The sequence below is a fragment of the Lepidochelys kempii genome, chromosome 6, assembly GCF_965140285.1.
Source record: "Lepidochelys kempii isolate rLepKem1 chromosome 6, rLepKem1.hap1, whole genome shotgun sequence".
In the NCBI taxonomy this organism is placed as follows: Eukaryota; Metazoa; Chordata; order Testudines; family Cheloniidae; genus Lepidochelys; species Lepidochelys kempii.
The window spans coordinates 45,532,389-45,559,135 of NC_136385.1; the positions used below are offsets into that span (position 1 = coordinate 45,532,389).

At 40.3% G+C, this 26,747-nt stretch overlaps 1 protein-coding gene across 1 annotated transcript in view; it reads left to right on the forward strand.

The window, feature by feature from the left end:
• Window positions 1–26,365, forward strand: part of CCDC34 (coiled-coil domain containing 34) — a 38,295-nt gene extending 11,930 nt beyond the window's left edge. The window contains exons 4-8 of the mRNA XM_073350651.1: window positions 563–670; window positions 8,175–8,333; window positions 10,736–10,877; window positions 12,811–12,965; window positions 25,645–26,365. Coding sequence (XP_073206752.1) covers window positions 563–670; window positions 8,175–8,333; window positions 10,736–10,877; window positions 12,811–12,965; window positions 25,645–25,926 — 846 coding nt within the window. The 3' untranslated portion in view covers window positions 25,927–26,365. The remainder of the gene's footprint in view (window positions 1–562; window positions 671–8,174; window positions 8,334–10,735; window positions 10,878–12,810; window positions 12,966–25,644) is intronic.
• Window positions 26,366–26,747: the final 382 nt, after the last annotated feature.

Consider the following 26,747-nt stretch of genomic DNA (forward strand, 5'->3'; position numbering starts at 1 on the left):
ACTGAAATGATGTTTAAAATGTTAGCATCAACCAGCAAGCACCCTGTCTGCGTTAGGCCATCCACTGCTGGTGCATTTTTGTGCAGATTTACATTGGCCCTATGTCTTCTGTAAACATTACGGAATTGGTCATGTAGAAATTATATATTTGACAGCCTTTGTAACTGCAAGAAATTTGAAGCAGTTTCTACTGGGGAAAAAATCACTAGAACTCTTGAACTGGTACCAGTGACTTTCAATGGTGCCAAGGCATACATATGAAAGAATTGATTTCAGAAAGTGGTGCTTAGGAGTGACTAGTGTCTTATTGTCAACCAGTAATGTGCATATCTGAAAAACTATTTTCTGCACCTCCTTTTAAAAAAAAAAAATTTTTTTTTTAAAGAATTGCTTGTCACTTTAAATTTATATATTATATAAAAGGAACTGAAATTCTTTATGATAAGCTAGTTCTGGGAATCACTGCAGCTTAATGATTTTGTTAAATCTGAATTTTATACATTTCAAATGACTTTGGCTTATATTTGAAAATAACTTATGTATGTAAATTTGTTTTAATTAGGAAATGAATTTACAACTGGAGAAAAGAAAAGAAAAGCAGGAGCTTGAAAGGAAAAAAAAGATTGCTGAAGAGAAACACAAGGAATGGGTGCAGCAAAAGAATGAAGAGGTAAATACTGCATTAATTCAAAATACTCAAATATCCAGTAATTTAATTAAATCGGTCCTTTTTTCTCAGACTCTTCAAGCATTCATATTTCTTTCACTAATTGAGCACACATTTTAATAGGAAACTTAAAAAAAGCCCCATCCCCCTGAAGTTCAAGACTGTATCCCAAAATGTTCTGTGGCTCACTCTTGCTGTAATTGATAAGGGAAATTTGTATTTGAAAACTCAGAAGATTAATGGCTAACCTGACTGTTCTGGCACATTACCCTGCTCTGTCCCTGTGTTTTGTTTTTTTGATGAAGTGTCTCACTTGCTGAGTGTCTAGGACCCCATTACAAAAGAACTTCGGGAGAGCATATGCGTTAATTATATGCAATATATGGTGCAGTTAGTAGAGCAGAGCCAAGAAAGATTTAGATAAGTATCAGGGCAACCAGGCAAATCATATGTTTGTTCTGCCTTGTGGAATTTATAGGAGGCCACTTACACCTGACCTGAATCTTGAAGTGAATCAACAGTAAGTCAGTTTGTGATGGAGTCATTAGCTTGTCCAGTGACCAGTAATTAAACTTTATTTTTCTGGACTTCTGGGTATCCACAGGTATGGCCAGTGCTGAGTTTAAAAATATATTTTTGTCTTTGTCCATTAAATTGTCTTCAGCATCCATTGTGGATGTGCTTATGTCCAGAGGCCCCGTACAGAAGGTATAAAGGGCAGATCAGGCCCATCCATCCCACGGTCCATTCTCGCTGCCCATGGCTGCAACATGGCGCCACTGCAATGTCCATGTTTCAACATATTTCCAAAACTTTTGTGTATACGTTTGTTAAGTAAATAATGTTAGGATTAGTAATGTGTAGTATAGTGTGCCTGTTGGCAATTTTAAGTGTAATTTTTTTTTTTCCTCTGACTCCGGGAGTAAATTTTCCGCAGTACCAGGATTTATGGCTTGTCTACACTACTACAGCGGCATAGCCGTTTAACGCGCATAGCATGGACGCGGACTACAGCAACAGAGGGGTTTTTCTATTGCTGTCAGAACTTCACCTCCCTAAGCAACAATAGGTAGGCTGCCAGAAGCATTCTTCCCCCAGCCTGCTCCTACATGGGGACCTTTAATGTAGTTCTGGTGCTTTTAATGAGGGACACACTCTTAAGTTCTTGGCAACTCGCTCCTTTCATCACTTATCCATGAAAATGGCTTTTTTGGTGGCAGTCACATCATCCTGGAGAATAGGGGAAATATAAGCACTTGTGGCCATATTACCTAAGGATATAAAGTCACCCTTAAGCCCCCACCCAGATTTTTACAAAAGTAGTCTGATTTTCATTCAGATGAATCATTTGTCAAACTTTTTTCCTATATTACACTCCAGTCAAGGAGAGACTAGACTACATTCTCTAGATGTCCTTTCTACTTAGAGACTCTTCAAGATTGTGGCATTTACAAACAGGTTAAAGTGTCATTGTTGTTTGTTGTTTTTTTTTTGTTTTTTTTAACCCAGAGACTAAGTTGATGTCTAACTGCATCAAGTTCTGTTATAAGCAGGCCAGTTTAGATTCCCCAGCACAGATTAGGGCTCAGGCAGCTTCTGTGACATGCATGAGAAAGCTCTGTGTGGGGCTTGGTCTATATCAGGGGTCGGCAACCTTTCAGAAGTGGTGTGCCAAGTCTTCATTTATTCACTCTAATTTAAGGTTTTGCGTGCCAGTAATACATTTTAACGTTTTTAGAAGGTCTCTTTCTATAAGTCTATAATATATAACTAAACTATTGTATGTAAGTTAAATAAGGTTTTTAAAATGTTTAAGAAGCTTCATTTAAAATTTAAATTAAAATGTAGAGCCCCCGGGACCGATGGCCAGGACCCGGGCAGTGTGAGTGCCACTGAAAATCAGCTCATGTGCTGCCTTTGGCACGCATGCCATCAGTTGCCTACCCCTGGTCTATATCTTTGTGAGGCACTGAGGTCTGATGCCTCTGTCCTGAAATCTTTTAAATAGACTTCAAACACCCACCTACTTCACATCTGGTGACTCACAAGCACTAACCGGAAGTAGAATACATGTTGACAATGACTAGAAGAAAACTTACTTACCTTACTGTAACTGTGGCTCTCTAATATGTGTTGTCAACATACATTCCAATACCTGTCCTCCTTTCCTGCTACCATGGAATCCTAGAACATCTGAATTTTGTGTTGGTGAAGGAACTAGTTGGGCCTGGTCTCCCGCTTTGTGCCCTCAGTACTGGGCATGAAGGACTTGTGGCATATGCGTCGCCCCAATGGACACTGCTGGACAAAAGATTCTGATCTCAGGGACATGGAGCACATACACTCCAGAAGTGGAATACATGTATATAACACATCTCGAAGAACCACAGCTTGTTTTTTTTCTTGCATTTTAATATACAATACATATATATTAAATATCAGTTATGATGTCCCAGGTGTGAAATGTAGCACTCTGGTGAAATGGCTAGAAGGTGAAATTTGGAGACTTTTGCTAGCTGGCAGTGAGGGATTTTTTTTTTTCCTGTTTTAAAATGATATATAATACCTTACTCAATGGAGACTTCTAGACATTCTTAGTCATCTTGTTTAAATTACTATAGGAAAATAAATAAAGTTAACTTCACCAGTTGGCATGCTTCTGTGTAAACATAATTTGCAATTTTTAGAGGTAGTTTGTGGGTTTAAAAATAACGCTTTATGGCACTGAGCTGTCAAAAAGCACTGTGTGTTCAGTTGTGAAAGATATTTATATTGACATGAAATTTTGTATTTCAGTAGGAACAAATGCTTAGTATACAGTACTCGTAGGATACTGTGATAAAAGACCTGCGACTTGGCCATGGCTGGTGTCGGTCAGGTGACTTGGGCTTTCTGGGCTATAAAATTGCAGTATAAACGCTTGGGCTGGAGCCTGGGCTTTGAGATCCCCTCTGGGCTTGGCCAGTGGGTGCGTCTAAAACTCTCCATCGAGCTAAAATGGAGACTTGTTTTTCTGTCAAGTTAGTACTGAGTCATTTGTGGGCAGACAGATTATCTATTTAACTTGTGTTGGTTAAGCTGTAGTATGTCTCTACTGCTTACAAAGTCGAAAGAACACAGATCAAAACACACTAGCCTCAAAAACCAACAGAATACTATTTTGAATCCAGTGGAAACATTTGATTGAAATGGAGAATAGCATGATCTCTGTGTGTGTAACAGACGCACTTTTCATCTTGTTTTACTTTCTGATTTATGTATAAAAATACCATAAGGTATTGTGGATTTCCATGTATAATGTATAAGCAGATTAGTTATGATTGTACACACTCAACAAGCCATTTCAGTGTTAAAATAGCCTTTACTTTAGGGGGAACTGAATGGCACAGGAATTGGAAATAGGTTAACACAGCCATTAAAATCTGATGCAGGTAATTAGAGAGCACTTTTTGCTACAGTTTCTTTCTGGTTTATGTTAGGTATGCGTTTGTCAAGTCCAGTACTGTATATAACCCCCAGTCTCAAATAGAGCTCTCTGAAGGCAGTACTTAGTGGACATGTGCATTTTTTAAAGACATTCTTGTTTGCCATCTCATTAGAGAGGCCTAAGACTTGACAGGGTGTGGAAAACAAACTACTGTCTTATCTCTCCTGGTCAGAGTTAATTTGTGGGGAAACTTGCCTTGCTGTACAGTTATTTGTGTTTTATCTAATTTGTTTTTGTAAATAGAGAACTTGAGTTGGGCCCTTTTCATGGGTCTTAAATTCCCTTTTATTAAAAAGTTTTTCCTTAATTTTAAAGGTTATGAATCTATTAACTTTATTCTTTCTGATAATTCTAACAACTTTTAAAAGGGTAAAGTTTGCTGGCATAGAGAATAATTTATTTTGGCTTGAAACCAATGTAGCTCAGACCACTGTTTGTTCAGAACGTATTGCACCATCCATATAAGGAAATTATTAAAACTTGCGGAAGTAAGGCATGTTTTATGAAGTGAATTTGGGACTCAATTTAGTTTCAAGCAAGGATATGGTAAACTTATATAAAGTGTGTGCGTGTGTGTAAATTGTATTGGCTTCTAAATTGCTGTAATAATTGTCAGCTTTTTTCATTCAAGTTTATGCCATTGTTCTTAAATCAACCCTCACTTAAATTGTAACAGTCGATATAATGTATTAAGAAGTCACTGTCCAACATCCAACTTTTAGATTCTTTAAATAGCTTGTAGTGATCTAACAACTATGTACACTGTTTATTTCCATTGTTGTTCTACCTGTCAGGACTATTTGGAGGATTAATGAACCCACTTTAGTGATTTGTGTGTTGAAGATGAAAAGCACTCCATAAATGCAGAGACTCCATTCTTCTTTGTGACTTGCATAGAAGATGGCATTTTGCGTTTGTGACTTACCAGGCGCAGACTTGATTAACTAACAGTTATGAGAGGGGTATCCTGCAAATAGGGTTGGCACTGCTTCAGGAAGTTCAAGAACACCTCCTTTGGTGGATAGTTCCTTCCAGGGATCTTGTTCTGTCAACAGAGATGAGAGTACCAGCCTGCGTTGGGGAGTTCATGTGCATCAACAAAGACTTAGTGAGTAAGTTCTCATTCATAGCTAACCATCTTTTTATAATATGAGGAGAAAACTATGTTCAGAAATTGTCCAAAAGGATTAGATTCTCAGATCAATTCTGCTATGACCAAGCATAAATTAGCATCTGAGAGCATGATCTCTGTGTGTGTGTAACACACACTTTTCCTCTTCATTTTACTTTGATTTATGTACAAGAAGTGATATTTTAAATAATTTTTAACTTCTTCGAGGTGGCCTCTGCATATTCCCACTGGGATCAATGGTGTGTTTTTAGAAACATTTTACAAAGCAGTATCTCTTGCGGGGGCAGCATTATTGTTTTGTAACACTGAACTTTCCAGTCCTTATTGTTACATAAGAGAGGTGCAGCCCTAACCACTTCAGTTCCTTTCTTACTTTCATAGACCGTGTAATAACTGCAGGCAGTACTCGGGTCTGAATTGGTCAGACTTTATCTCTAGATAGATTTTAATTAATTTCTAATGGTGTTCATTTTTAGTGTTAGGATAGTTTTTAGTTAGTTTTTGATATTCAGCATTTTTGGGTGGAGGAAGGGTTTAAGGTGTGTGTGTGTGTGTGTGTGTGTGTGATGCTAGGTTTTATGGGGACTCTGTTGTGATGGTGCTCATCCAGGAGCAGAGGAAGGGATTTAAGAAATGCACCTACCCCCCTGGGATTTTGAGTCTGACACCCACACCAAATACCTTTCATGCCCCTTCTCCCCCCCGCCCCCCAGCAGTTTGAACAGACACAATCTGATCACGAACGTGAATCCAAGGAAACTGTGACAGGAATCTGACTACACCTAGTATGAACAAGTTATATATTCTCTGTTTCCCACCATACTCTGTATTTAACTTAGAAACTTTTCATTTACATTTAAATACATTGGACCTGGACTTTGTTGATGAATATTGACTCTCAGCAGCTCACTTTTAATCAGATGTTTAATCAGATACTTATGCAACATAAAGCGTTCAGTAATTGATATGCTTTCAATAGTTAACTTCATGCCATCTTGCGCAGTACTCCTCTCAGATGAGTGAGAGTCAATGTTTACGGCAATAAGATAGGGAAAGTAGATGGCTTATCCTTGGGCTTAGTGCTTCATGTGTAAAGCTGATTATATGAAGTCAGCCAGTGAAGAGTTTGGAGGCTGGTACTGCCTTTGTGGCACTTTGCATTCATTTTCAATGGGGAAACCTGTTAAATCTTGTTCAATGGCTCATGACCTCTTTAGCATGCAGTTTCCTAATTATTTCTTTGTCACTGTTAAGGTTCCTTCCCCACTCTGAACTCTAGGGTACAGATGTGGGGACCTGCATGAAAGAACCCCTAAGCTTATTCTTACCAGCTTAGGTTAAAAACTTCCCCAATGTACAAATTTTGTCTTATCCTTGACCCCTATGCTGCCGCCACCAAGCATGTTAAACAAAGAACAGGGAAAGAGCCCACTTGGAGAAGTCTTCCCCCAATATACCCCCCCAAGCACTACACCCCCTTTCCTGTGGAAGGTTTGATTAAAAATCCTCACCAATTGGTACAGGTGAACACAGACCCAGACCCTTGGATCTTAAGAACAATGCAAAAGCAATCAGGTTCTTAAAAGAAGAATTTTAATGAAAGAAAAGGTAAAAGAATCACCTCTGTAAAATCAGGATGGTAAATACCTTACAGGGTAATTGGATTCAAAGCATAGAGAATCCCTCTCGGCAAAACCTTAAGTTACAAAAAGACACAAAAACAGGAATATACATTCCATTCAGCACAGCCTATTTTACCAGCCATTAAACAAAAGGAAATCTAATGCATTTCTAGCTAGATTACTTACTAACTTTTTACAGGAGTTCTGACCTGCATTCCTGCTCTGTTCCCGGCAAAAGCATCACACAGACAGACAGACCCTTTGTTCCCCCCCCCCCCCCCCCCCGCTCCAGCTTTGAAAGTATCTTGTCTCCCCATTGGTCATTTTGGTCAGGTGCCAGTGAGGTTATCTTAGCTTCTTAACCCTTTACAGGTGAAAGGGTTTTTCCTCTGGCCAGGAGGGATTTAAAGGTGGTTACCCTTCCCTTTTATATTTCTGACAATCACTCATCAGTGTTAACCTCCCAAATCTGCAAACTTTAAGGGGAGGTGGGAAGGGAGTAAGAATCCAGTAAAAGTCTCTCCAGAGAAGGAGCATTACAAGGGAAGTAAATTTCCCTTCACTATTTCATACATGGATACTTTTAACATTGATCAATCTGATCTTCAGTTTACAGACCAAAGAATGCCTCTCTCTCTCTTTAAACTCATGATCCCTTAGAAGGAATATAGATTTCTTATCAATTGTCAGTCTGGTTCACAAGTAAATTTTGCATATGAAAAATCATGAAGTGTCATGAAATATCAGTCTGTTCTCATTAGAGCCATGTTCTTTAAAAAAGAAATTAGATTTCCACATCAGTTCACACTCTGGCATTCAGACAAACCACAAATCTCTGTGGCTCCAAGTCAAAATGGTAAAGATTTGGGTCTAGGAGATTCACTGATAAAATTGCTACTTCATTAATAACTATTATACAGTTTTAAATGTGCCATTTATTCTTTATTTATTATTCAGTGTAATGTTATGTTTGGAATGTGTGTTTTATTTGTTTAGTTTTCTTCTATAGTAAACATAAAATATTACAGTGAGTGTTGAAGTTGGATTTCACTTATATTTTATGCCAACCTTATGCTTTAACACTATTTTATCTCCAAAAGGTGATGTCCAGCTGCTTTTCTCAAACCAAAATTCTAAACTGTTGCAACAGTGATTTCTCCAGTTAATTCCTACACAGTTAGCTAACCCCTTTTCATTATAATGAGGAGCCAATAATGACCTTTTGAAAATACTGAAAAGACTGTTTCTTTGATCTGTTTCATGTAGGAAAGAAGGGAAAAGGAACGAAAGCTCATCAAAAAGATGGCAGAAAAAGCAGTGAGAGATCTAGAGAGAATCCAATTGCAGGAAAGAGCTAAAGGAAAGTATAAAGAATGGCTAAAGAGGAAAAGAGCTGAAGAGTCTGAGAAGAAGAAGAAAGAGGAGGTAGAAATCATTCATCTTTGATACCAGCTTGTTAGGCCTGTTATACATGGAGTGGCCTTGTTTTGATTAAATTAACATTAGTAAAAAAATTTATACACACAGTATGGAAGCCCTTCTTGTGGTTCCATAATTAAGACTGAGATGAGTTTCAGTTTAAAGCAGGAATTTAACTACTTTAATACAACATATTCTTGAAATTACAACACTTAGTCTTTGCCACTGAATGAATTTTCTGAGAATTTATAAATAAAGCTGTTAATTAGTTGACTTAATTTAAAAAATTGGTTCTTTAAGAAATTTACAGCCTGTGTCAGAGCACTTTTATGACCTGAATGATCTTAATAATGCAGCTCCGTCCAACTTCTCACATAATTAAAACTCATTGAAATCTTGTGCATTGGCAAAGTTTCAAGACTTTTTTTTTTTTTTTTTAAGGATAAATGGTCATTTTCTTGCCACTCTTTGTAACTGAAAATTTCTCCTTCAGCAGGACCTGATAAATATTCTTCTACAGAAAATTCCACAAAGAAATGCCCTCTTTCAAAATGTCAGCAATTTCCTATTATTCTCACTGGGAACAATGCAACTGAGCTGTCACTATCTTTATTAGAAATCATCAACAACAAAAAACAAACAAAAAAAGGGCCCTCTTTGAAATGGCCACCATCTCCAGTTGTTCCCAGTAGGAATGAAGTCAAGCTACCTTCAAGGAAGGTAGTGTCACCCTTACTTTCAGGGACAACAGTCTCCTTGAGTACATCTTAAGGCTGGCAGAGCTTTGTGGTTCTGTCATTTTTAATAAGGTGCAAAGCTACAGACTGCAAATACCAGCAAATAGCTATCTCGTGTGATCCACTGATATGCTTTGTATTTTTGGGGGAGATTTTTACAACTATTTCAGAGCCAAGTACTTTTGAAAACTTGAAATGTTCCAGTTAATCTTTTAGTGATTTGCAGGATTGATGTCAGAGATACTTGAGAAAACTGAGAGATCATAGCAAGAAGGAGAAAAATAATTTGTTTATAAAAATTTGATTTATACTTAAACAAAAGGCACTTGACTTAATGAGTGCGGTGGGTTTTTTATTATAACAAACTTGTAAACCCTCTGCCTACCAAGTAATTTCTTCTAGACTTATTTATGGCAGCAACCTATGCAGCTGTGGGTGAGATTCTTAGCGGCTTAGCACAGAGGCACAGCATGGAACTTGTAGGAAATCATCTTTGCACTGTCCTAATCCTGGACTTCTCCAGGTGTTAGAGAGTACCTTGGAGTAACTTAAATATTGCTGGGGACTGATCTAAGTTTGGGAGCCTCTCTGGGCTGCAGTACTATCCAGAATATCTGTGGTGCTGTGAGTTATGCCCCGCTACACTAGGGTTTGTAAAAAGGTCCTGAGAAGGTAGTTTATGGCTTTCTTCTACAATACTTACGTTGGGGGAAATCCTCCCTCAGCTGCTTATGGGCTTTTAAGATCTCTTTACACTGCTGAACCCTTTTACCCGGTGTAAAGGAGTTGAAGGAAGGTAAGGATCTCACCCTGGCTCACTTGATGGTAAATGTTTCCATTCTTTAACGTGTTAGAGTAAAGACTTGCTCATTGTCTTTGGGGTGGACAAATATAGTCAATCCATTTGCAGTACTGCTATGTTTACTGTTGTATCTTGGTCATCGGTGAACCCAGACTGAATAGTAATTTGATACTAAATCATTTTAAATATTAGAGACTTCTAATTGGATGGGAGTACAGGGCCTAGGTCTCATGTTAAATTATTTTATGCAGCTGGATGATGGAGCAAATTAGTCTTTCTACCACAGTGAGCCTTGTTGGATGGCATATTTTCCCCCTTTGCACTTGCCCACCCCAAATGATATCCATGGGACAATGATTTATTAGCAGCTGCATAGAAATAGTAGTGTTTGTGTGTATGTGCATATTCATTCAATGATCAAGTTTATTTTTGGACAACAGTCATAAAGCAGACATGTTCTACAGGTTTCACTTGCACAAGTATTTAACTTGCACAAAAGCTACTTAACATTGGCCATATCATTTGGGAAATTATCATTTTTTCAGTCTCTGAACCTTAGGGTATTTGCTTGTTGACTGTGCTACGGCAAATGAATACACAACAGATATCTTTCTACACCACGACGACAGTTTTATCCTGAATGTGACTAAGTAGCAAACACTGATGCTGTTGCAAATCATGACAAAATACACATAACTTCATTAGCCAAAAAACTTGAAACCTTTAAAAGTGAAGTGATCTGTTACGAGTAGCTGCTGAACATTATGATAGAAGTTTGGTTGTAGGGAAATGACTTGTAGTAGTAAAGAACTTTTGCATATTTTCTACAGAATTCTGTCTCTGGACATTTTATTTTTCTTCACTTTTAGGAAAAGGAACAAAAAAGGGTAGCTGAATTACAGGAGAAAAAAGAGAAATCAGAGAAGATCTTTAGAGAGTGGCTACAGCGTGCCAGAAGTAAACCCCGCCCAGTTTTACACAGTTATGGCTATACCAATGGGAAACTTTCAGGTTTGTACTTGGTACTAGACACATACCATGGCGTCTATGTAAATATTGTGGCAATGTCAGGCTTCATAGTGTCTTTTTTCCAGTTTATTTAAATGGAAGTTTAATTTGACATTCTCATCCTGAATCTAATATTGTCACATTAGTGAGTAGATAACAGATACAGTATATTACAGATATATTGCAAATGTAATACCTTTTTGCACTATGAGGGCTGTATTGAAATATGCATTTTATACTCATTCAGAATTATTAGACAACAAGGATCTTGTGGGGTTTTTTGTTTTGTTTTTGGTTACTGTGCATTTTCATCCACTTTGGATAGTGGAATTCAGTGATGTCATGAGAGATGGAGAAAGGAGAAGAGAGTGGGACACAATTAAGGGTAATGGAATGAAAATCAGAAAAGGAAAAGTTTGAGGCTTCTTATTGAGAGAACCTTCCTGATGGTACCCCTTTGTGCCCACTTCATGGTTCCTAGATGGACTGTGAGGCATAGAGTGGCATCACCACAGTCCAGCATGCTCTGCTGGGCAGATATCCTATGTGGACAACCTCCCAAAGTTAATGGTGCAAAAAGCAGCTTAATGTTCTCACTGCATATGCAGCCTTCTCAGAGAAGGGTGTTTTGTGGAGGTGGTGGAGCCAGTGGGAGTATAACTCCTAAAGGAGGTCTGGCAGAAACCTGGCAGGTCATCCCCACGCAGAGCCAGCCCTTCTTTACAAGTCCGGAGATCCACATGGAGCCCATGCTCTTGTCCACCTCCACAGCTCTATTCTTCATTGTCTTCCTGCTCTGAGGGAAGTATAAGAGGAATGTCCATGATAATCACAACATGGAGTTTCCTGGGCCTCTGTCTTCAGTTTCTGTGGGGTTGTGGGGGCAGGAGGAAGGACAAAATGGAAAACTGTTACAAATGGGGATGTTGTATTATAAATGTGAGGCCTTAATGGATATTGAATATATACTTCCTTTTTCTTAATTGTGTGCATTTTTCCTTAAATTATAAATCGCTGACGATATATTTTAAAACTTAAAATATTTTTTGACAGGGAGACTACCGGTCTCTAAGATCTGAACACAAAACAGCTCACACACCAGACACACAACCAGTTGCTCTTTGGCTAAGTCTGATTTTTAGATGGTAATACATACTGCTTTCAAGCTTTGTGTTGGAATCTCATAACTTGCTGACAGCTGCCATCCCTTGTCTAAGTGATTTATTAAAAATAATTCTATACTCAGTTTAGTTCACACAAAAGAACATGTTCCAGACTTTGTTTTGACCACCCTGGTGATGTATGTGTTGAAATTTCATTGCAGACAAAGTGGCTTGCCATTGCAAGGGTAATACATTCCTGTTGTCATGGTTCAGGCTTCATGGTTTGGCACATAGATCATTAATTGTAGATAGTGAATGTTTTTTCACTTGTTTGAAGAAGGGTAACAATTAAGCAAAGATTGAAATAGAAAGGTGAATTCCAGAGACAAGGCTGTGGGAAACACTTATAAATTAAGTTTGAAAATAATACCAAATGGTAACTTCCTAACCGTGTACATGCTCCTTTAATGTTTGCCTTGACAAGCATTGTTCTCGTTATACAGTATTTGACATATTTATGTTGCTGTTCTTTAAAAATACAAACGGGGGATGTACTGACTGGATGAATTCAGGAGTGGATGACTGATAGCCATCAGTAGAGACTGATAAATTGTGCTAAACTGTTACTTGCCATGTTCCATTAAAGATCTTAAAGCTATTCTAAATGATACTGTTTATAATCAAGTTATTTAATTTAGCCCAAGAAAGAATTGCTAGTCAGGAAATGCCTCTGGTTAATCCAAAAGTTATCCAATACACTTCAATTTTTTATTGTGTTTTCAGTATAAATATTTCTTCTTTTTCTAATTGTTTGTGTTTTCTAAATATTTTAGGATACCCTGATGGAAATTCATATCCAGCTCCAGCCTATTGTAACCCTATTCCCTGGAAACCAATTCATGTGCCACCTCCTAAGGAAGACAAGAATGTTACAGTGAAAAAATATAAGAGACCTATATCCAGTCAGTCATATAGATCCTCATCTATGGTAATCCATAAGCCCAAGAACAATCTTTGTATTGGATCATTGCACAGAAAACAAAGATAGTGTAGGAAGCAAAATAACTTTGTTTATTAGCTTGATTTAACTAGGTTTTAAAGTACAAGTTATTTCTTGGTTAAGTGTTTCTTTAAATGTTAAAAATACAGTGTTGAAAGACAAAATTTTATCATCTTTTAATAGTTATCATTTAATGTTAGCTAAGGAATATCTTTTCCAAAGACTTTTAAACTGTTATTTTAACACTTAGAAAACTATCTTCCAAAAATTTGTGAACCAGTTTTTTTAGTTTATTTTTAAAAAATATATATGTAGCCAGTTATATTGAAACCACTCTTTGATATCAATAAAACATTAGTGATTAGTTTTTGAGAGTCTTCATAGAGGGTGTGGTGGGGTGTTTTTTTTGTTTGTTTTTTTAAAATGTGTTTTCAGTGGTTAGTTGGACTATTATGCTCATTGTTTTAAACATGCCAGGTGCAGCAAATTTTGACAGGTGGTTTATTGGGGGAGGAGTAGGCGGGGGGGGGGGAAGAGATAAGGGGGAATGGAACGAAACTTCATTTCCCAGACTCAAACTTTATGCTACAGTAGGAAATATACCAGTACTTATTTACAAACTAAACAGTAAGTATTACAGAACCAACATGGGACCCATTACACATATTACAAATTCAGTGTTGTGTTAACCAGTAAATGTATTATATGAGTTATACTTCCCTAGACTCTTTGATTGCCAAAAAAAAAAAACCAATTGCGCTACCCCCACATAATAATTCTGCTTCTTTTAAAGTAAAATTATTCTTTGTGGATCGTAATTGTAAGAATAGTAGTCAACTTCAGCTCCTTTCTAGCTGATGGAGGGAAAGAAAGCTTTTTAAACTTTTATTTGGAGAACACACAAGTTGTAGTTTACAATGAACTGAGAGGTTTTGGGTTTTTTTGCCTTTTAAAGAAGTTAGTTTATACAGTATACTTGTAAGATAATATTTTCTAGATAATGCCAACAACCTAAGATGCTGCATTCCACTGTCGGCAATGTCTACACTGCCACTTATATCGGTATAGTTTACGGTGCTCAGGGGTGTGAACAGTGCCCTGCCCCCCAGTGACATAAGTTACATCAACTAAGCGCTGGTGTGGACAGCACTATGTCGGCAGGAGAGCCCTGCCACTCATTGGGAGTGGATTAATTAAGTTGACAGGAGGGCTCTCTCCTGTTGGCTTTGAGTGGCTGCACTACAGGGCTTACAGCAGTGCAGCTGCACCACTGTAAGCTTTCTAGTGTTGCCATAGCCTTAAAGAGTGGTGTCTGATGGCTTTGTGAAAGATACATGCTTTAGGACAGTAAGCTGTTGCTAGAGCAAATAGATATTTTGTTACAGTTTGTCAAATGATTTAACATGTGTAAACTTGTTTCTTTGTATGATGTCTAAAACAAATGTTCACAAACTCCTTCTTGTTCATTTGTTTTTTAAACAGTGTGGAAAGTTTTCCTGAAAACCCATTTAATTTGTCTGTGAAACTTAAATAGAATCGTGGACATAAGTTTTTCTTTACAAAAAATCAAAATTTTAAAAATGAATTGCTATAGAGTGCAATGACTTTTATTTTAGGGAATAAATGCTGTTTTTTGTATGGGAGAGACGAGATGGGTAAGGGTAATACCTTTTATTGAAACAGTTTGTTTGTGGAAGGGATAATATTTTGAGCTTCACAGAGTTCTTCAAGTCTGGGGAAAGAAATCGGAGTATCTGAGCTAAATACATGTTGGGACGGATCGTTAAGGATTATGGGTAATGCATGTTGTAGGCGGTCATTTGAAATGAAATGGGCAACTGAGGATTAGATTGTGTCCAATAAAAGATATTACCTTATCTCTCTACTATCCTGGGACCAACATGGCTACAACAACACTGGAAACATATATTTGTATTACCGTGGCATCTGGAGGATTGGGGGGCCCCCTTAGGCTAGGCACTGTACATGGTACGAGCCTATCCTTGCCCTGAGGATTTATCATCTAAATTGACAAACCAGATAAAAGGTAGGAAAGGAAACAAAGGCTCAGAGAAGGTGAAGTGATTTATCCAAAGTCAGACAGAGTCTGAGACAGGACTGACTCCCAGCCCAGACCTCTGTCCACTAGACCAGGGGCTCCCAAACTGTGGTACGTGTACCTCTGAGGGGTATGTGGGAGAAAGTGTAAAATGGTGGATTTTATTTATTATTTATTGCATTTTCATAATAGGCTACTCAGACAAAGCTTTAAAACTCTGTTATATAAAATAGGGTGGTTAATTTACTTTAAGATGTACCAATGAGAACACAGAAATGCTGACTAGAGCCCTTGCGTACAATCACCATATAGAGCAGGTTCAGTTGCCCACCAGCTGTCCAGTTTAACTGAGCTCAGAACTTATGTGGTTTTTTCGCTTGTATACATCACACTATAACTACATCTGTATGAAACTGTGAAATATGAACAGATGGTGTTAAGAAGGTAGTGTTAAGAAGAACACACAAAGTATCTGTGTTGAGAAGAGTAAGGTTACCCAGGCAGCTGATAGATCCAGAAGGGGATACACAATAAGAAAAGTTTGGAAACCTCTGCACTAGACTATCCTGCCTCCCAATAATTTTTCTAAAAATAAAATATTTCCTTCTGATAAATCAGCAGTAGTTTATTTTACCAACTCCATTTTTAACCAGGCAGCTAAAAAGAACATGCCTCTAAGATTTTAAAAATTCTGTTTCCCTTGTGCAACAGCATTATTAATAATATCAATACAGATCTATGACTAAACTTAGTATTCTTCTTCGAGAGATGTCTCTGTGGGTGCTCCACTTCAGGTCAAGGTGCGTCCCAGTGCCTTCGACTGGAGATTTCTACAGCAGGACCCCTACGGGCTGTGCATGCGCTTTGCCTGCCTCTCGAGCTGTCAGTGTTCTAATAGCACGTGCACAGCCCGCGCTCCTAAGTTCCTTCTCTACCATCCCTGGCTAGAGACGGAGTTCAGCAGTGCTCTCTGAGATTAGCTGGTTAGTTTGTTTCTCAGTTTAGTTAGATAGTTTGTCATTCGAGTTACTACTTAGATAAGTTACATTAACTGTTACGTTTATTTATTTGTGGGGGTGGGGGACGACCCTCTGTGGTTTCGGACATGCCTGGTTCCCCAGGCTTCAAGAGAAGCATCTCCTGTAAGGATGCCATCCCCATCTTGGATGGGCATTCACAGTGTGTATGCTGTTTGGGGGAGTCTCATGTACCCCCAAAATGTGTCCACTGTAACAAATTGAAAGCGCGAACTCTCAAGGACAGGGAGCTCAGACTTAAAATGTTGCTTCTGGAAAACTCCCTCAGACCTGCGTCTGACCTTGGCCAGCAAACCTCTGTGACACCCTCCAGAGGCAAAGAGAAAGCAAAAAAACAGCTAGCTTCCTCTCCCCTCAGCAGCTGTTCCTCAGGGAAAAAATTAAAACTGGCTGTCCGGTTTCTGCTAACTCTGGCTGAGCACCTTCAATGTGGCAGGCACCTCGGGTACCGACCGTGAGTCGTCTGCCCCACTACACAGTGCCGAGGCTCAGGGTTTCCAGTTGCCCGCCTCTTCAGCTCTCGTTCGGCCACCTCTGTTACTACGGTGCGGACAGTACAAGTGGCGGCTGCTGCACCATCCTTTGATCTTGTGGCTCCACTTTTCCAGCAGCCGCTCTCAGCACCAACCACCCTGAGCTCTCCAGCCTCCCTTGCAGTGCCTACCTCAGGGGCTCCTACACCAGCACTGACTCCTGGTCAGTCAACTCCACCACAGTTTTTACAGCCAGATGAATTAAGAGTGACTCATGCTCCTGACTCTCCTCGGCGCCAGTCTCTCACCGAGACCTTTAGCATCCTACCTTCAATACTCCTCTACTACTTCAAGCCGCTCCAGTGAAGTGTGGGAGGAAGAGGAATACGATGAACAGATGCTTTCCTCTCAATACTCTCCCCAGATTCAGTTACCTGCAACTGGGAGATGCGTTACAGCATGATCTCCATATCCTCATGGCTATCCACACTGGTATGGCAATCCCTGGATGGGACCACCTATGCCCCCCACCACCACCCCGCCAGGGCAATGGCCACACTGGGGCTCATGGACCTACAACACACCATACTCGGGTGTTCTGCGGGCTCCCGGGAGGAAAGCTGTCAGACCCTCCACACTGCCGGTTTACACTGAAACCCAGATAAGACCTGAAGTGGTCGCCACCCCTGCAGAGGATACTGCACCGCACACCTTTACTGCCATAACAGCACAAGACCATGGTACCCCCACCACCACCGCCACTACTGATGAGCTCACTCACTTTAAAGAGTTGTTTGAGAGTAGTAGAGGAGCTCAAGATTACCCTGGAGGAGGTACCTGAAATACACCACGAGCTTAAGGACATCCTGCAAGCTACGATCTCCTCCAAAATAGCCCTACCAATTAATGGGGCCATTATGGAACCTGCTAAAACTATTTGGCAGACCCCACCCACAATAACCCCCACTAACAAGAGACTGGACCGCAAATATTTTGTCCCATCTAAGGATTCTGAGTTTCTATTTATGCACCCCTCACCTAATTCGCTAGTGGTCGACGTGGCCAATCAGAAAAACAAATATTAGCACTTCCAGTCCACTCCATCGGACAAAGATAACAAGAGTCTGGACTTCTTGGGCCGCGAAGTGTATTCTTCTTCCACTTTGCAATTTAGAGTAGCGACCTATGCGGCGCTCTTAGCAAAATATGACCACAAAAATTATGCTAAGGTAATGCAATTTATTGATGATGTGTCGGACAATAAACGACAACAGTTTAAAGCAGTAGTGTTCGAGGGCCAATTGATCTCCAGGACAGCTCTTCAAGCCACCCTTGATGCTGCGGACACAGTGGCCAGATCCATGGCCATCGTCATGCGGTGGGGCTCATGGTTTACTACTTCCTCCTTTCCAAAGGAGATACAGAATACGGTCAAAGATCTTCCCTTCGATGGAGACAAGCTCTTTGCCTCTATGACCAATGAGGTCCTTCACTCCATAGAGGACTCCCAGGCCACACTCCAATCCTTAGGCATCCAAACACTTGCCTCAAAGAAAAGACAATATAGATATCAGCCATGCCAATGACCGTGTTACCATACCTTTGCACAACATCTACCTTTAAGACCATATGAGACGCAACAATAACAGCGACATAGGCCCAGGAACCGATGACTTCGCCCTCTGCAAGCAATGGTGACCCACCCTCCTAACCCAAATAAACAATTTGAAGTCTTGGTCTAGGGTATAGAAAATCTCGCACCCTCTCCAACGCCAACTCCAGCCAACCATTTCTTTGGACACCCTTTGCATCCGTTCCCAGCCAACTGGAAGACCATCACCCTGGACAGATGGGTCCTGGAAATTATCAGATCAGCTTATACCATCCCCTTCCTCTCCTTACGTCCCTCCCACACCGTCCCTCTTCAGGGACCCCCCTCACGAACAACTGCTCTGTCAGGCGGTACAACATCTCCTACATCTTGGAGTAATAGAGGAGGTACCCCCTCAACGCAGAGGGAAAGGGTTTTACTCCGACTACTTCTTGATGGAAAAGAAAAATGGCGGTTGGCGCCCAATCCTCTATCTTCGATGTTTGAACAAGTTCATCAAGAAACAGAAATTCTGGATGGTTACTCTCCCAATAATAATTCTGATGCTGGAGCAAGGAGAGTGGTTTTTCAACCCTTGATCTCCAAGATGCATATTTTCATGTCTCTATCCATCCTGCCCATCGACGTTTCCTAATGTTTGCTGTTGGAGCGCACCACTACCAATACAGAGTACTCCCATTTGGCCTCTCCACCATACCACGTGTCTTCTCCAAGGTGCTAGCAGTTGTAATAGCATATCTCAGGAAAAAAAGGGATCCTCATATTTCCTTACTGGATGATTGTCTCTTCAAGTCTCCCACTCAGTTAGAAGTGAACCACGCAACTCTTGCAACCCTTCACTGCTTCCGCACCTTGCGCCTGCAAATAAACAAAAACAAATCTACCTTACAACCTACCCAACAAATCGACTTCATCGGCGCCCACCTCGATTCCACCACTGGTCTTGCATCTCTTCCCCAGGACAGATTCCACACAATGGGCTACCTTATTACCCCGTTATGTGCCAGCCCACAGACTATAGTCAGAGACTCCCTGCAGCTCTTAGGACATATGGCCACTTGCACATTTCTGGTCGCAAATGCTCGCCTGTACATTCAATGCCTTTAGGGTTGGCTAGCCACGGTATACAAACCAAACAAGCACAGGCTAAACAAGTTACTAACTATGCCCCAGAAAGTCAAGGACTCACTTCTGTGGTGGACCTCTCCCATCAACCTCTGCACAGGGATTCCCTTCTGACAAGATCCCCCTTCAATTACCATCACCACAGATGCATCCCTCGCAGGATGGGGAGCACACATGGGCCACTTCACCACTCAGGACTGCTTCAGAAACACTCTGGTCTGCTTCGGCAACCAAGCTTGACATAAATTTGCTAGAGCTCAGGGCCGTATGCAATGCCTGCCTCCATTTCCTTCCCATCATCCAAAACCGTTGAATTCAAATCATGACCGACAACATCGCGTGCGTGTTTTATGTCAATAGACATGGGGGAGCCCGGTCCCACTCCCTCCGCACAGAGGCGGTAAAACTTTGGAACAGGTGCCTTCAACACAATATACATATCTCTGCCTCATACCTGCCAGGTTCTCAGAATACCACCGCAGACAAGCTCAGCCAATCCTTCCCCATACAGTACAAGTGGGAACTCAATGACACCATTCTTTCCAACATTTTCCAGACCTGGGGTTATCCCCAACTGGATATATTTGCCCCAGCAACAAACAAAAAAAGCCCGACATTCTGCTCCAGAGCAGGCCTGGGAAAACACTCAGGGGGAGACGCCTTTATGCTCCCTTGGACTGAAACTCTTACGTACGCCTTCCCACCAATGTCTCTATTACACAGTCATTCAGAAGATACAAACAGACAGAGCCAACATCATTCTCATAGCCCCAGCATGGCCAAGACAACCGTGGTACCCCTTTCTCCTGCGCCTGTCGGTCAAGCCACCCATTCCCCTTCCCCCACTCAGCAACCTCCTATCAATGCCAGGGACAACTATTTCACCCCGACGTACAACGTCTCCACCTGAGGGCCTGGCTGATTAATGGCTCTGTAATGAGGCGTTAACATGTTTGGACTGAGTGCGCACTGTCTTGCTACACAGGAGAACGCGCAACATGTGCACCACCTACCTGCATAAATGGAAATAGTTCACATCTTGGTGCGCTGGCAAACAGACCTCTCCAGTTTCTGCTTCACTCCCACTGATACTGGATTACCTGTTACACCTTAAAACATCTGGCCTCTCTGTGAGCTCACTCAAGGTCCACCTTGCGGCAATCACCGCCTTCCACCATAAGATTGACAACATTACAGTCTTTGCCCATCCAATCACCAAAAGGTTCCTGAAGGGTATCCAGACATTATACCCAGATGTGACACTGCCTGCTGCACTTGCGATTTACACCTAGTCCTCAAAGCCCTGATGGATAAACCCTTTGAACCAATGGCTACCTGCTCCCTTCTTCACCTATCCATGAAGACCGCCTTCCTCATAGCAATCATGTCTGCCAGACAAGTAGGAGAAATGGGGGCGCTTATGGTGGACCCTCCATATATCACATTCTTCTGCGACAAGGTCACACTCCACACTCATCCAAAATTCTTACCTAAGATACACTTTCATCTCAATGAGCCTATACAGCTCCCAACATTTTTCCCAAACCTCATGCTAACGCCTTTGAAACAGCAGTGCACACTCTTGATGTTCACAGAGCATTATCCTTTTACCTGGATAGAACAAAACCATTTAGAAAAAAACCCAGACTTTGTTTCTACTACTCAGCATTTCCTTGTGAGCGCTATCTCTACACAGAGACTTTCCAAATGGATTGCTGACTGCATACGCCTTTGTTACCAACTCAGGCAAATACACCCTCCTACATCAATTAGAACACACTCTACCAGAGCTGTCTCCACCTCCACGGCCTTTCTCCATAGTGTCCCACTGTCTGACATATGCAAAGCAGCTACCTGGGCATCGAACCTTACCTTTGCCAATCACACTGCAGTGTCTGACAGCAGATTGGGTAGAGCTGTCTTGTCAACAGCCTTCTTGCCTCATCCGAAGTCCCCACCACCCTAAGGGATACAGCTTTTCAGTCACCTGAAGTGGAGCACCCACAGGGATATCTCTCTCAAAGAAGAGGAGGTTACTCACCCTGTGCAGTAACTGACATTCTTCGAGATGAGTGTCCCTGTGGATGCTCCACTGCCTGCCCTCCTCCCCTCTACTTCAGAATTTGTAACACTCCATTGTAGAGAAGGATCTTAGGAGCGCGGGCTGTGCATGCGCTATTAGAATGCTGACTGCTTGAGAGGCAGGCAAAGCGCATGCACAGCCCATGGGGTACTGCTGTAGAAATCTCCAATCAAAGGCTCTGGGACACACCTTGACCTGAAGTGGAGCACCCACAGGGACACCCCTCTCGAAGAACGTCAGTTACTGCACAGGGTGAGTAACCTCCTCTTTCTCAACAGGCTGGCTTGTGAGCACATTGGGCCTGATTTTCCAATTATAAGTGTGTAAGTCCACAGAAGTCAATGGTGTTAGACTAGTGCAAAACTAGTGTGAGAGGTGAATCAGGGATAATATATGGGAGTTCTGTAAAACTGAGTTTCAGATGATTTCATATGCAGTTTATTTCTTTATATGCCATGTTAAAATGTGCTTATGTAGTGTCTTATGCTCATATGATTTGATGTGTTCATATGCACAAAGAAATATTAAAAAATCCCAAGCAAACAAAATGAACCCCTTCATGAAGAATAAAATTAGACCAGGGAAGTCAAGAAACATGATTGTTTTGCTTTCAATTTTAACTGAAGGATTGAATTTTTCAAAAGCACTCAGTCAGCACTGGCCTAACTTTGTTCCCAAAACTCCCATTGATTTTAATAGGTGCAGATTTAGGACCAATCTGAGTGCTTTAAAAAAAAAAAAACCCAAAGTTTTTGAATTTATAGTTATGCACTGCTAATTCTGCTTGAATATAAGGAATGTTGTATAAGTGGAACTACATTTTATGGATTTCGTGTGAGCTTGAAACTTGGCTCAACTATCAGTTTGGTCTGTATGGCTTTTAAAAAAAAAATCATGTGACTAGAAATGCTCTTGACTTATTGTTCAGACTGAAAAATGCAAGTTCATATGTTGTAGCTAATTAATGCTTATTAATTTGTGCTATAAAAAGTGTGTCAAGGGGGAGTTCAGCTCCCAAGGCAGCCAGGGTGCCATTCTGAGGTACAGTGTGTCACACTTAATCTATAATGGAAAGAAAGACGAGAATCAAAAGGAAGGTAGTCACTAATAATCTAACGCCTCTGCCTCCCATAAAGCACCTTATATGAAATAAAAAAGCCACACTAAATATTGCAATTAATGATATTAATGGGATATAGATACATGGCACTATACTTATGCTCAAGATATAATTTAAACCTATTAGTCTGGGGGAGAATGAAGTAAAAACCCCTTATGTGGTCTTTGTATTCAGTCAGATATGATCTGTTCTTAAACTTGTGTAATCCTCAAGCAACGATCCTAGTTGCTAATCGCTTTCTTCCTCTTACTATTTGTAAAATATAATTCCTTTACTATTTTAAATCTCACCTAATTTTAATTGGGATATGGTACAAAGTATATCACTGTTACAAATGCCAACTCTAATAGTATGCACCCTAAATACAACTGTGACACTTTTTTTTAAATGCTGACATCTACCTGCAGTTGGGTGCACACACTCACTACCTCACAGGTTGTTATAGGGACAGATCAACTACTTATCTACACATGCATTTACAAACATGGAGCTCTCACTGCAGGCATGTGTGCTCACTTCTGATTCTTCTTCTCTCTGAATTTGGCCCTGTGCATTTATAAAGGCTAATAATTACAACTTTCTAACGTTAGGAAGTAGAATAACCATTTCACTGCCTGGCTACTGTGGGCTGCATTTGCCAGTTCACTGAGGTGTGGTGCAAAGTGGCCTCAGAGACAGCCAGTGGAGAATGTCTCCCCGACAGGGGAGCTCTCCCCAGGTGTAAAGCTGGCAGAGGCTGCTCTAATACCTCCTCTGCATTTTTCCCATCTTCATCTCCAGCAAAAGGGGAGGAAAGGGCATTGTGTCGGCGTTCCAGGGGAAAAGTGACATAAATTAGGGATACTCCTGCGGGGCCAAGTAGCCCTGAATCTGAGAAGTGCAATCATCTCCCTCTGAGCTCCTCTCTGTTTTGTATGAGCAAAATATATATGTACGTACACTAGCTGCTGATATAGTCTGTGCACATAGGTTGCTCTGATATGTTTCATGTTTACTGTAATTGGGTTATATGGGCCATACTCTCACCAGAAGGCACTGTTCCCTGTTGGCCCATAGACACCACTGTAATAGAACAAATCGGCTAAAATTAATTAACGTGTGTGTGTGGGTGTGTATTTAATCCACGTGTTAATGAATGTTTGTCTGTTGAGCAAATACAACCCTGTGCCTTTTTAATGTATGTTATAGAACCCATAGGGTGAGAATTGCTAGGCTTTTTACATAATGCTGATTAAGACTTTTCTTTGCAACCCACACTAACATTTAAAAATAAATAAATAAATTGAGGGGTCTAACCCAGGTCTCCTGCAAGGGAATAAGGAGCCCTAACAATGTCACTGACCTGACCTGTTAGAATGTTCTCTTAATGTTTTGTGTAGGTTTTCATATTTTTAGGTGTGAGAAACTTCTGGTTCGTTGCGAGTGAGTTTTATAAAGCCAGATTCTTCTCTCGTGTCTTGAAAAATTCCCTGCTGTGTATCTGACGTTAGTTTGGCTATAAAGGGTTAGGAGGAATCTGCATTCCACACATACGCATTAAGGGTCAGTGCTTGTTCTTTTTAACAAGCATGAGTAGGTGAGCTTGGCAGAAGGAAACTCTGCATGAAGTTTCAGGGCTGCACTAGACTGCACCCATATGAGGGATAGCTGGTGGATCAGTGTACTCATTGATATACGGTGTCTCCTCACCCCTAAGATACCTTGTGGAAGAACTGTCTCTGTGCTGCATTGTTTGCCATCTGTATGGCCTAGTAGAATTCTGCCCCTGTTCATATTAAGGGAAGAGGTTGTATTTACACTGAAGTCGATGTTGAAACTGTATTAATAGACAGATCTTGATTAGGACATTGATGTAACTCTGTGGGATACACCCCAAATGGCAGCTTTTTCTCCATGCAATTTTATGGAAATAGCACCTGGATGTTAGTAAAACAATCTGTTCCAATCTGTTTGAATTCTTGTGTAACATTGTAAGAAATATCTTGCATTCATTATACTGTTTACTCTTCTGTAGCAGTACATCATCGCTCATATACTGAAGCAGGAATATGGGTTGATAGGAAATATGTTAGCAGTTCCCTAAACAGATTCAGGGTTCAATCCTGCTCTCATTTAAGTCAATGGCAAAATTCCTATTGACATAACATGGAACAAATTGCTCCTTTGGGTTCTTCCACTAATATAAATGGAGTTGTATCCTGGATCCAGGCAATTCTAGAGTGTACATGAGTGGAAGAGATGTATGAAATTTGAATGTGTATGGGTAGGAGATTTTGGTACAGGCCGATCTCATTCAATACACCAGAGATTGTTGAAGTGTACAATAGTACCCTTTGGAAAAAAGAAAAGGAGTACTTGTGGCACCCTAGAGACTGACCAATTTATTTGAGCATAAACTTTCGTGAGCTACAGCTCACAAAAGCTTATGCTCAAATAAATTGGTTAGTCTTTAACGTGCCACAAGTACTCTTTTCTTTTTGCGAATACAGACTAACAGGGCTGCTACTCTGAACCTTTTGGAAACAAATTCCTCAGCTGAAATAATTGAGCTGAAAAGTAGGCGTTAAAAGACCTGGCAGCTTTCTGGTTTTATCAATATGCAAAAAAATCAAAAAGCCATTACATTTATTCTCTCTTCTCTCCCACCACAAGGGTTTGACTTAATATAGTTTTTCCTCCCCCAAATTTTCTGAGTGAAAATTTATCATTTTTTAAGAATCCGCACAACATCTTTAATCTAGAAAGAGACAACTTTAAATGGGTTTATAAATCCCTGAAAATAGAAGTTTTACAAGTAAAGCCCTTGCACTAGTTTATCAATATTGTTATAAACTCAGTTCTGTTCCAACTAAATTATGAATAAGGTTATGGCAAGATAGGTCATGAGTGTGCATGTTGGCTTCAATTCAATCAACATAATGGTTTTGCTGAGCAGAGAAGAAAAGTATTGCTTGGATTGATTCCAACAGGATACAAACCACAGAGAAAAACGCTTTGGCCTTGTAGCATAATTTAAGATTGTACACTGAAGAAAGCTATAATTTCATGCTGCTGTGAAAAATAATTTTTTTACACTACATTTTTCTCAAGTTTTAAAAAGATAAAATCAGAAAACTCTGGTATAATTTAAAGAATGTTGTGTGTTTTCTCATTAACAGCCCTCCAAAGTTCTCTGCTCCTGGAATCTCATAGCAAGATATTGTGCAGAACCCTTAGAAGCAATCACTCAACCTGGGAGTGTGCATCTTCATTTACATGCTACTAAAATAACCATATGTGAGGCCTCTTCTTCCTTTACTCTTTCCCACCTACTTGTTTGTCTAGAATTGCTGACGTTACGTTTGTTAAGGTCATATATAATTTTCAAGATATTGGACACTGATTCTTTGTGTCCTTGGCCAAGTCCTGTTACTTCTCTTTTTTTTTCCCCGTATCTGTGAAATGGGGATACCTAATTACGGGGCTCACATTCAATCCTGCTGTAAGTGGGTACAAACGCCACTGAAGCCAATGCATTATTCTGTCTTTTATTTGGTTACTCTTGAAAATTGCTCATTAGCTGCAGAATATGATAGCATGACTGCACAAGGGTCTTTAATAATGGAGTTTCATCCGGTTGCCTGAAGGCTGAATAAGTCCAACTGTTGTAAAGTACTTTGAAAAATGCTATAGAAGAACAAAGTATTATTCATAAGCCAAACTTGCAAGCAGGCTACGACATCCTAATCCTGGGAGTAGTCCCACAAAAGGCAGAGAAAGGCAATACACGATACTTGACATGCTGGCCTTGTTGAAATCAATGGGAGTTTTGCTCTTGACTTCAGTGGAGCCACAATTTCATTCAGTGTGTATAAGATTGTCAGAATCTGGCCCTTAACAAGTAATGTTTAATAATTGCATATGAATTTCTGTATGTAATCAGTCAACTTATTAAAGCAAATTTGGTCTTGAATACACTTGAAGGAAGAGATTCTTCTTTGTAAATATGGATGATTCCATGCTTTATATAATTACAGGAGGCTGGACAAAATATAAGTGAGAATCCAAGGCTGAGTTCCCTTGAGCAAAATAATGAGTGTTATGCCAATTAAAGAAAATGGAAACTAAGGCCCTGATCTAGTAAATCACTTAAGCACATGAATAGTCTCATTGACTTCAATAGGACTATGGGTACGCTCCTGCTTTGCTGGCTTTGGGACAGATTTGCTGGTAGAATGGCCTCTGTTTTGTACATATAAATTGTGCCCACATTTTTTGTGAT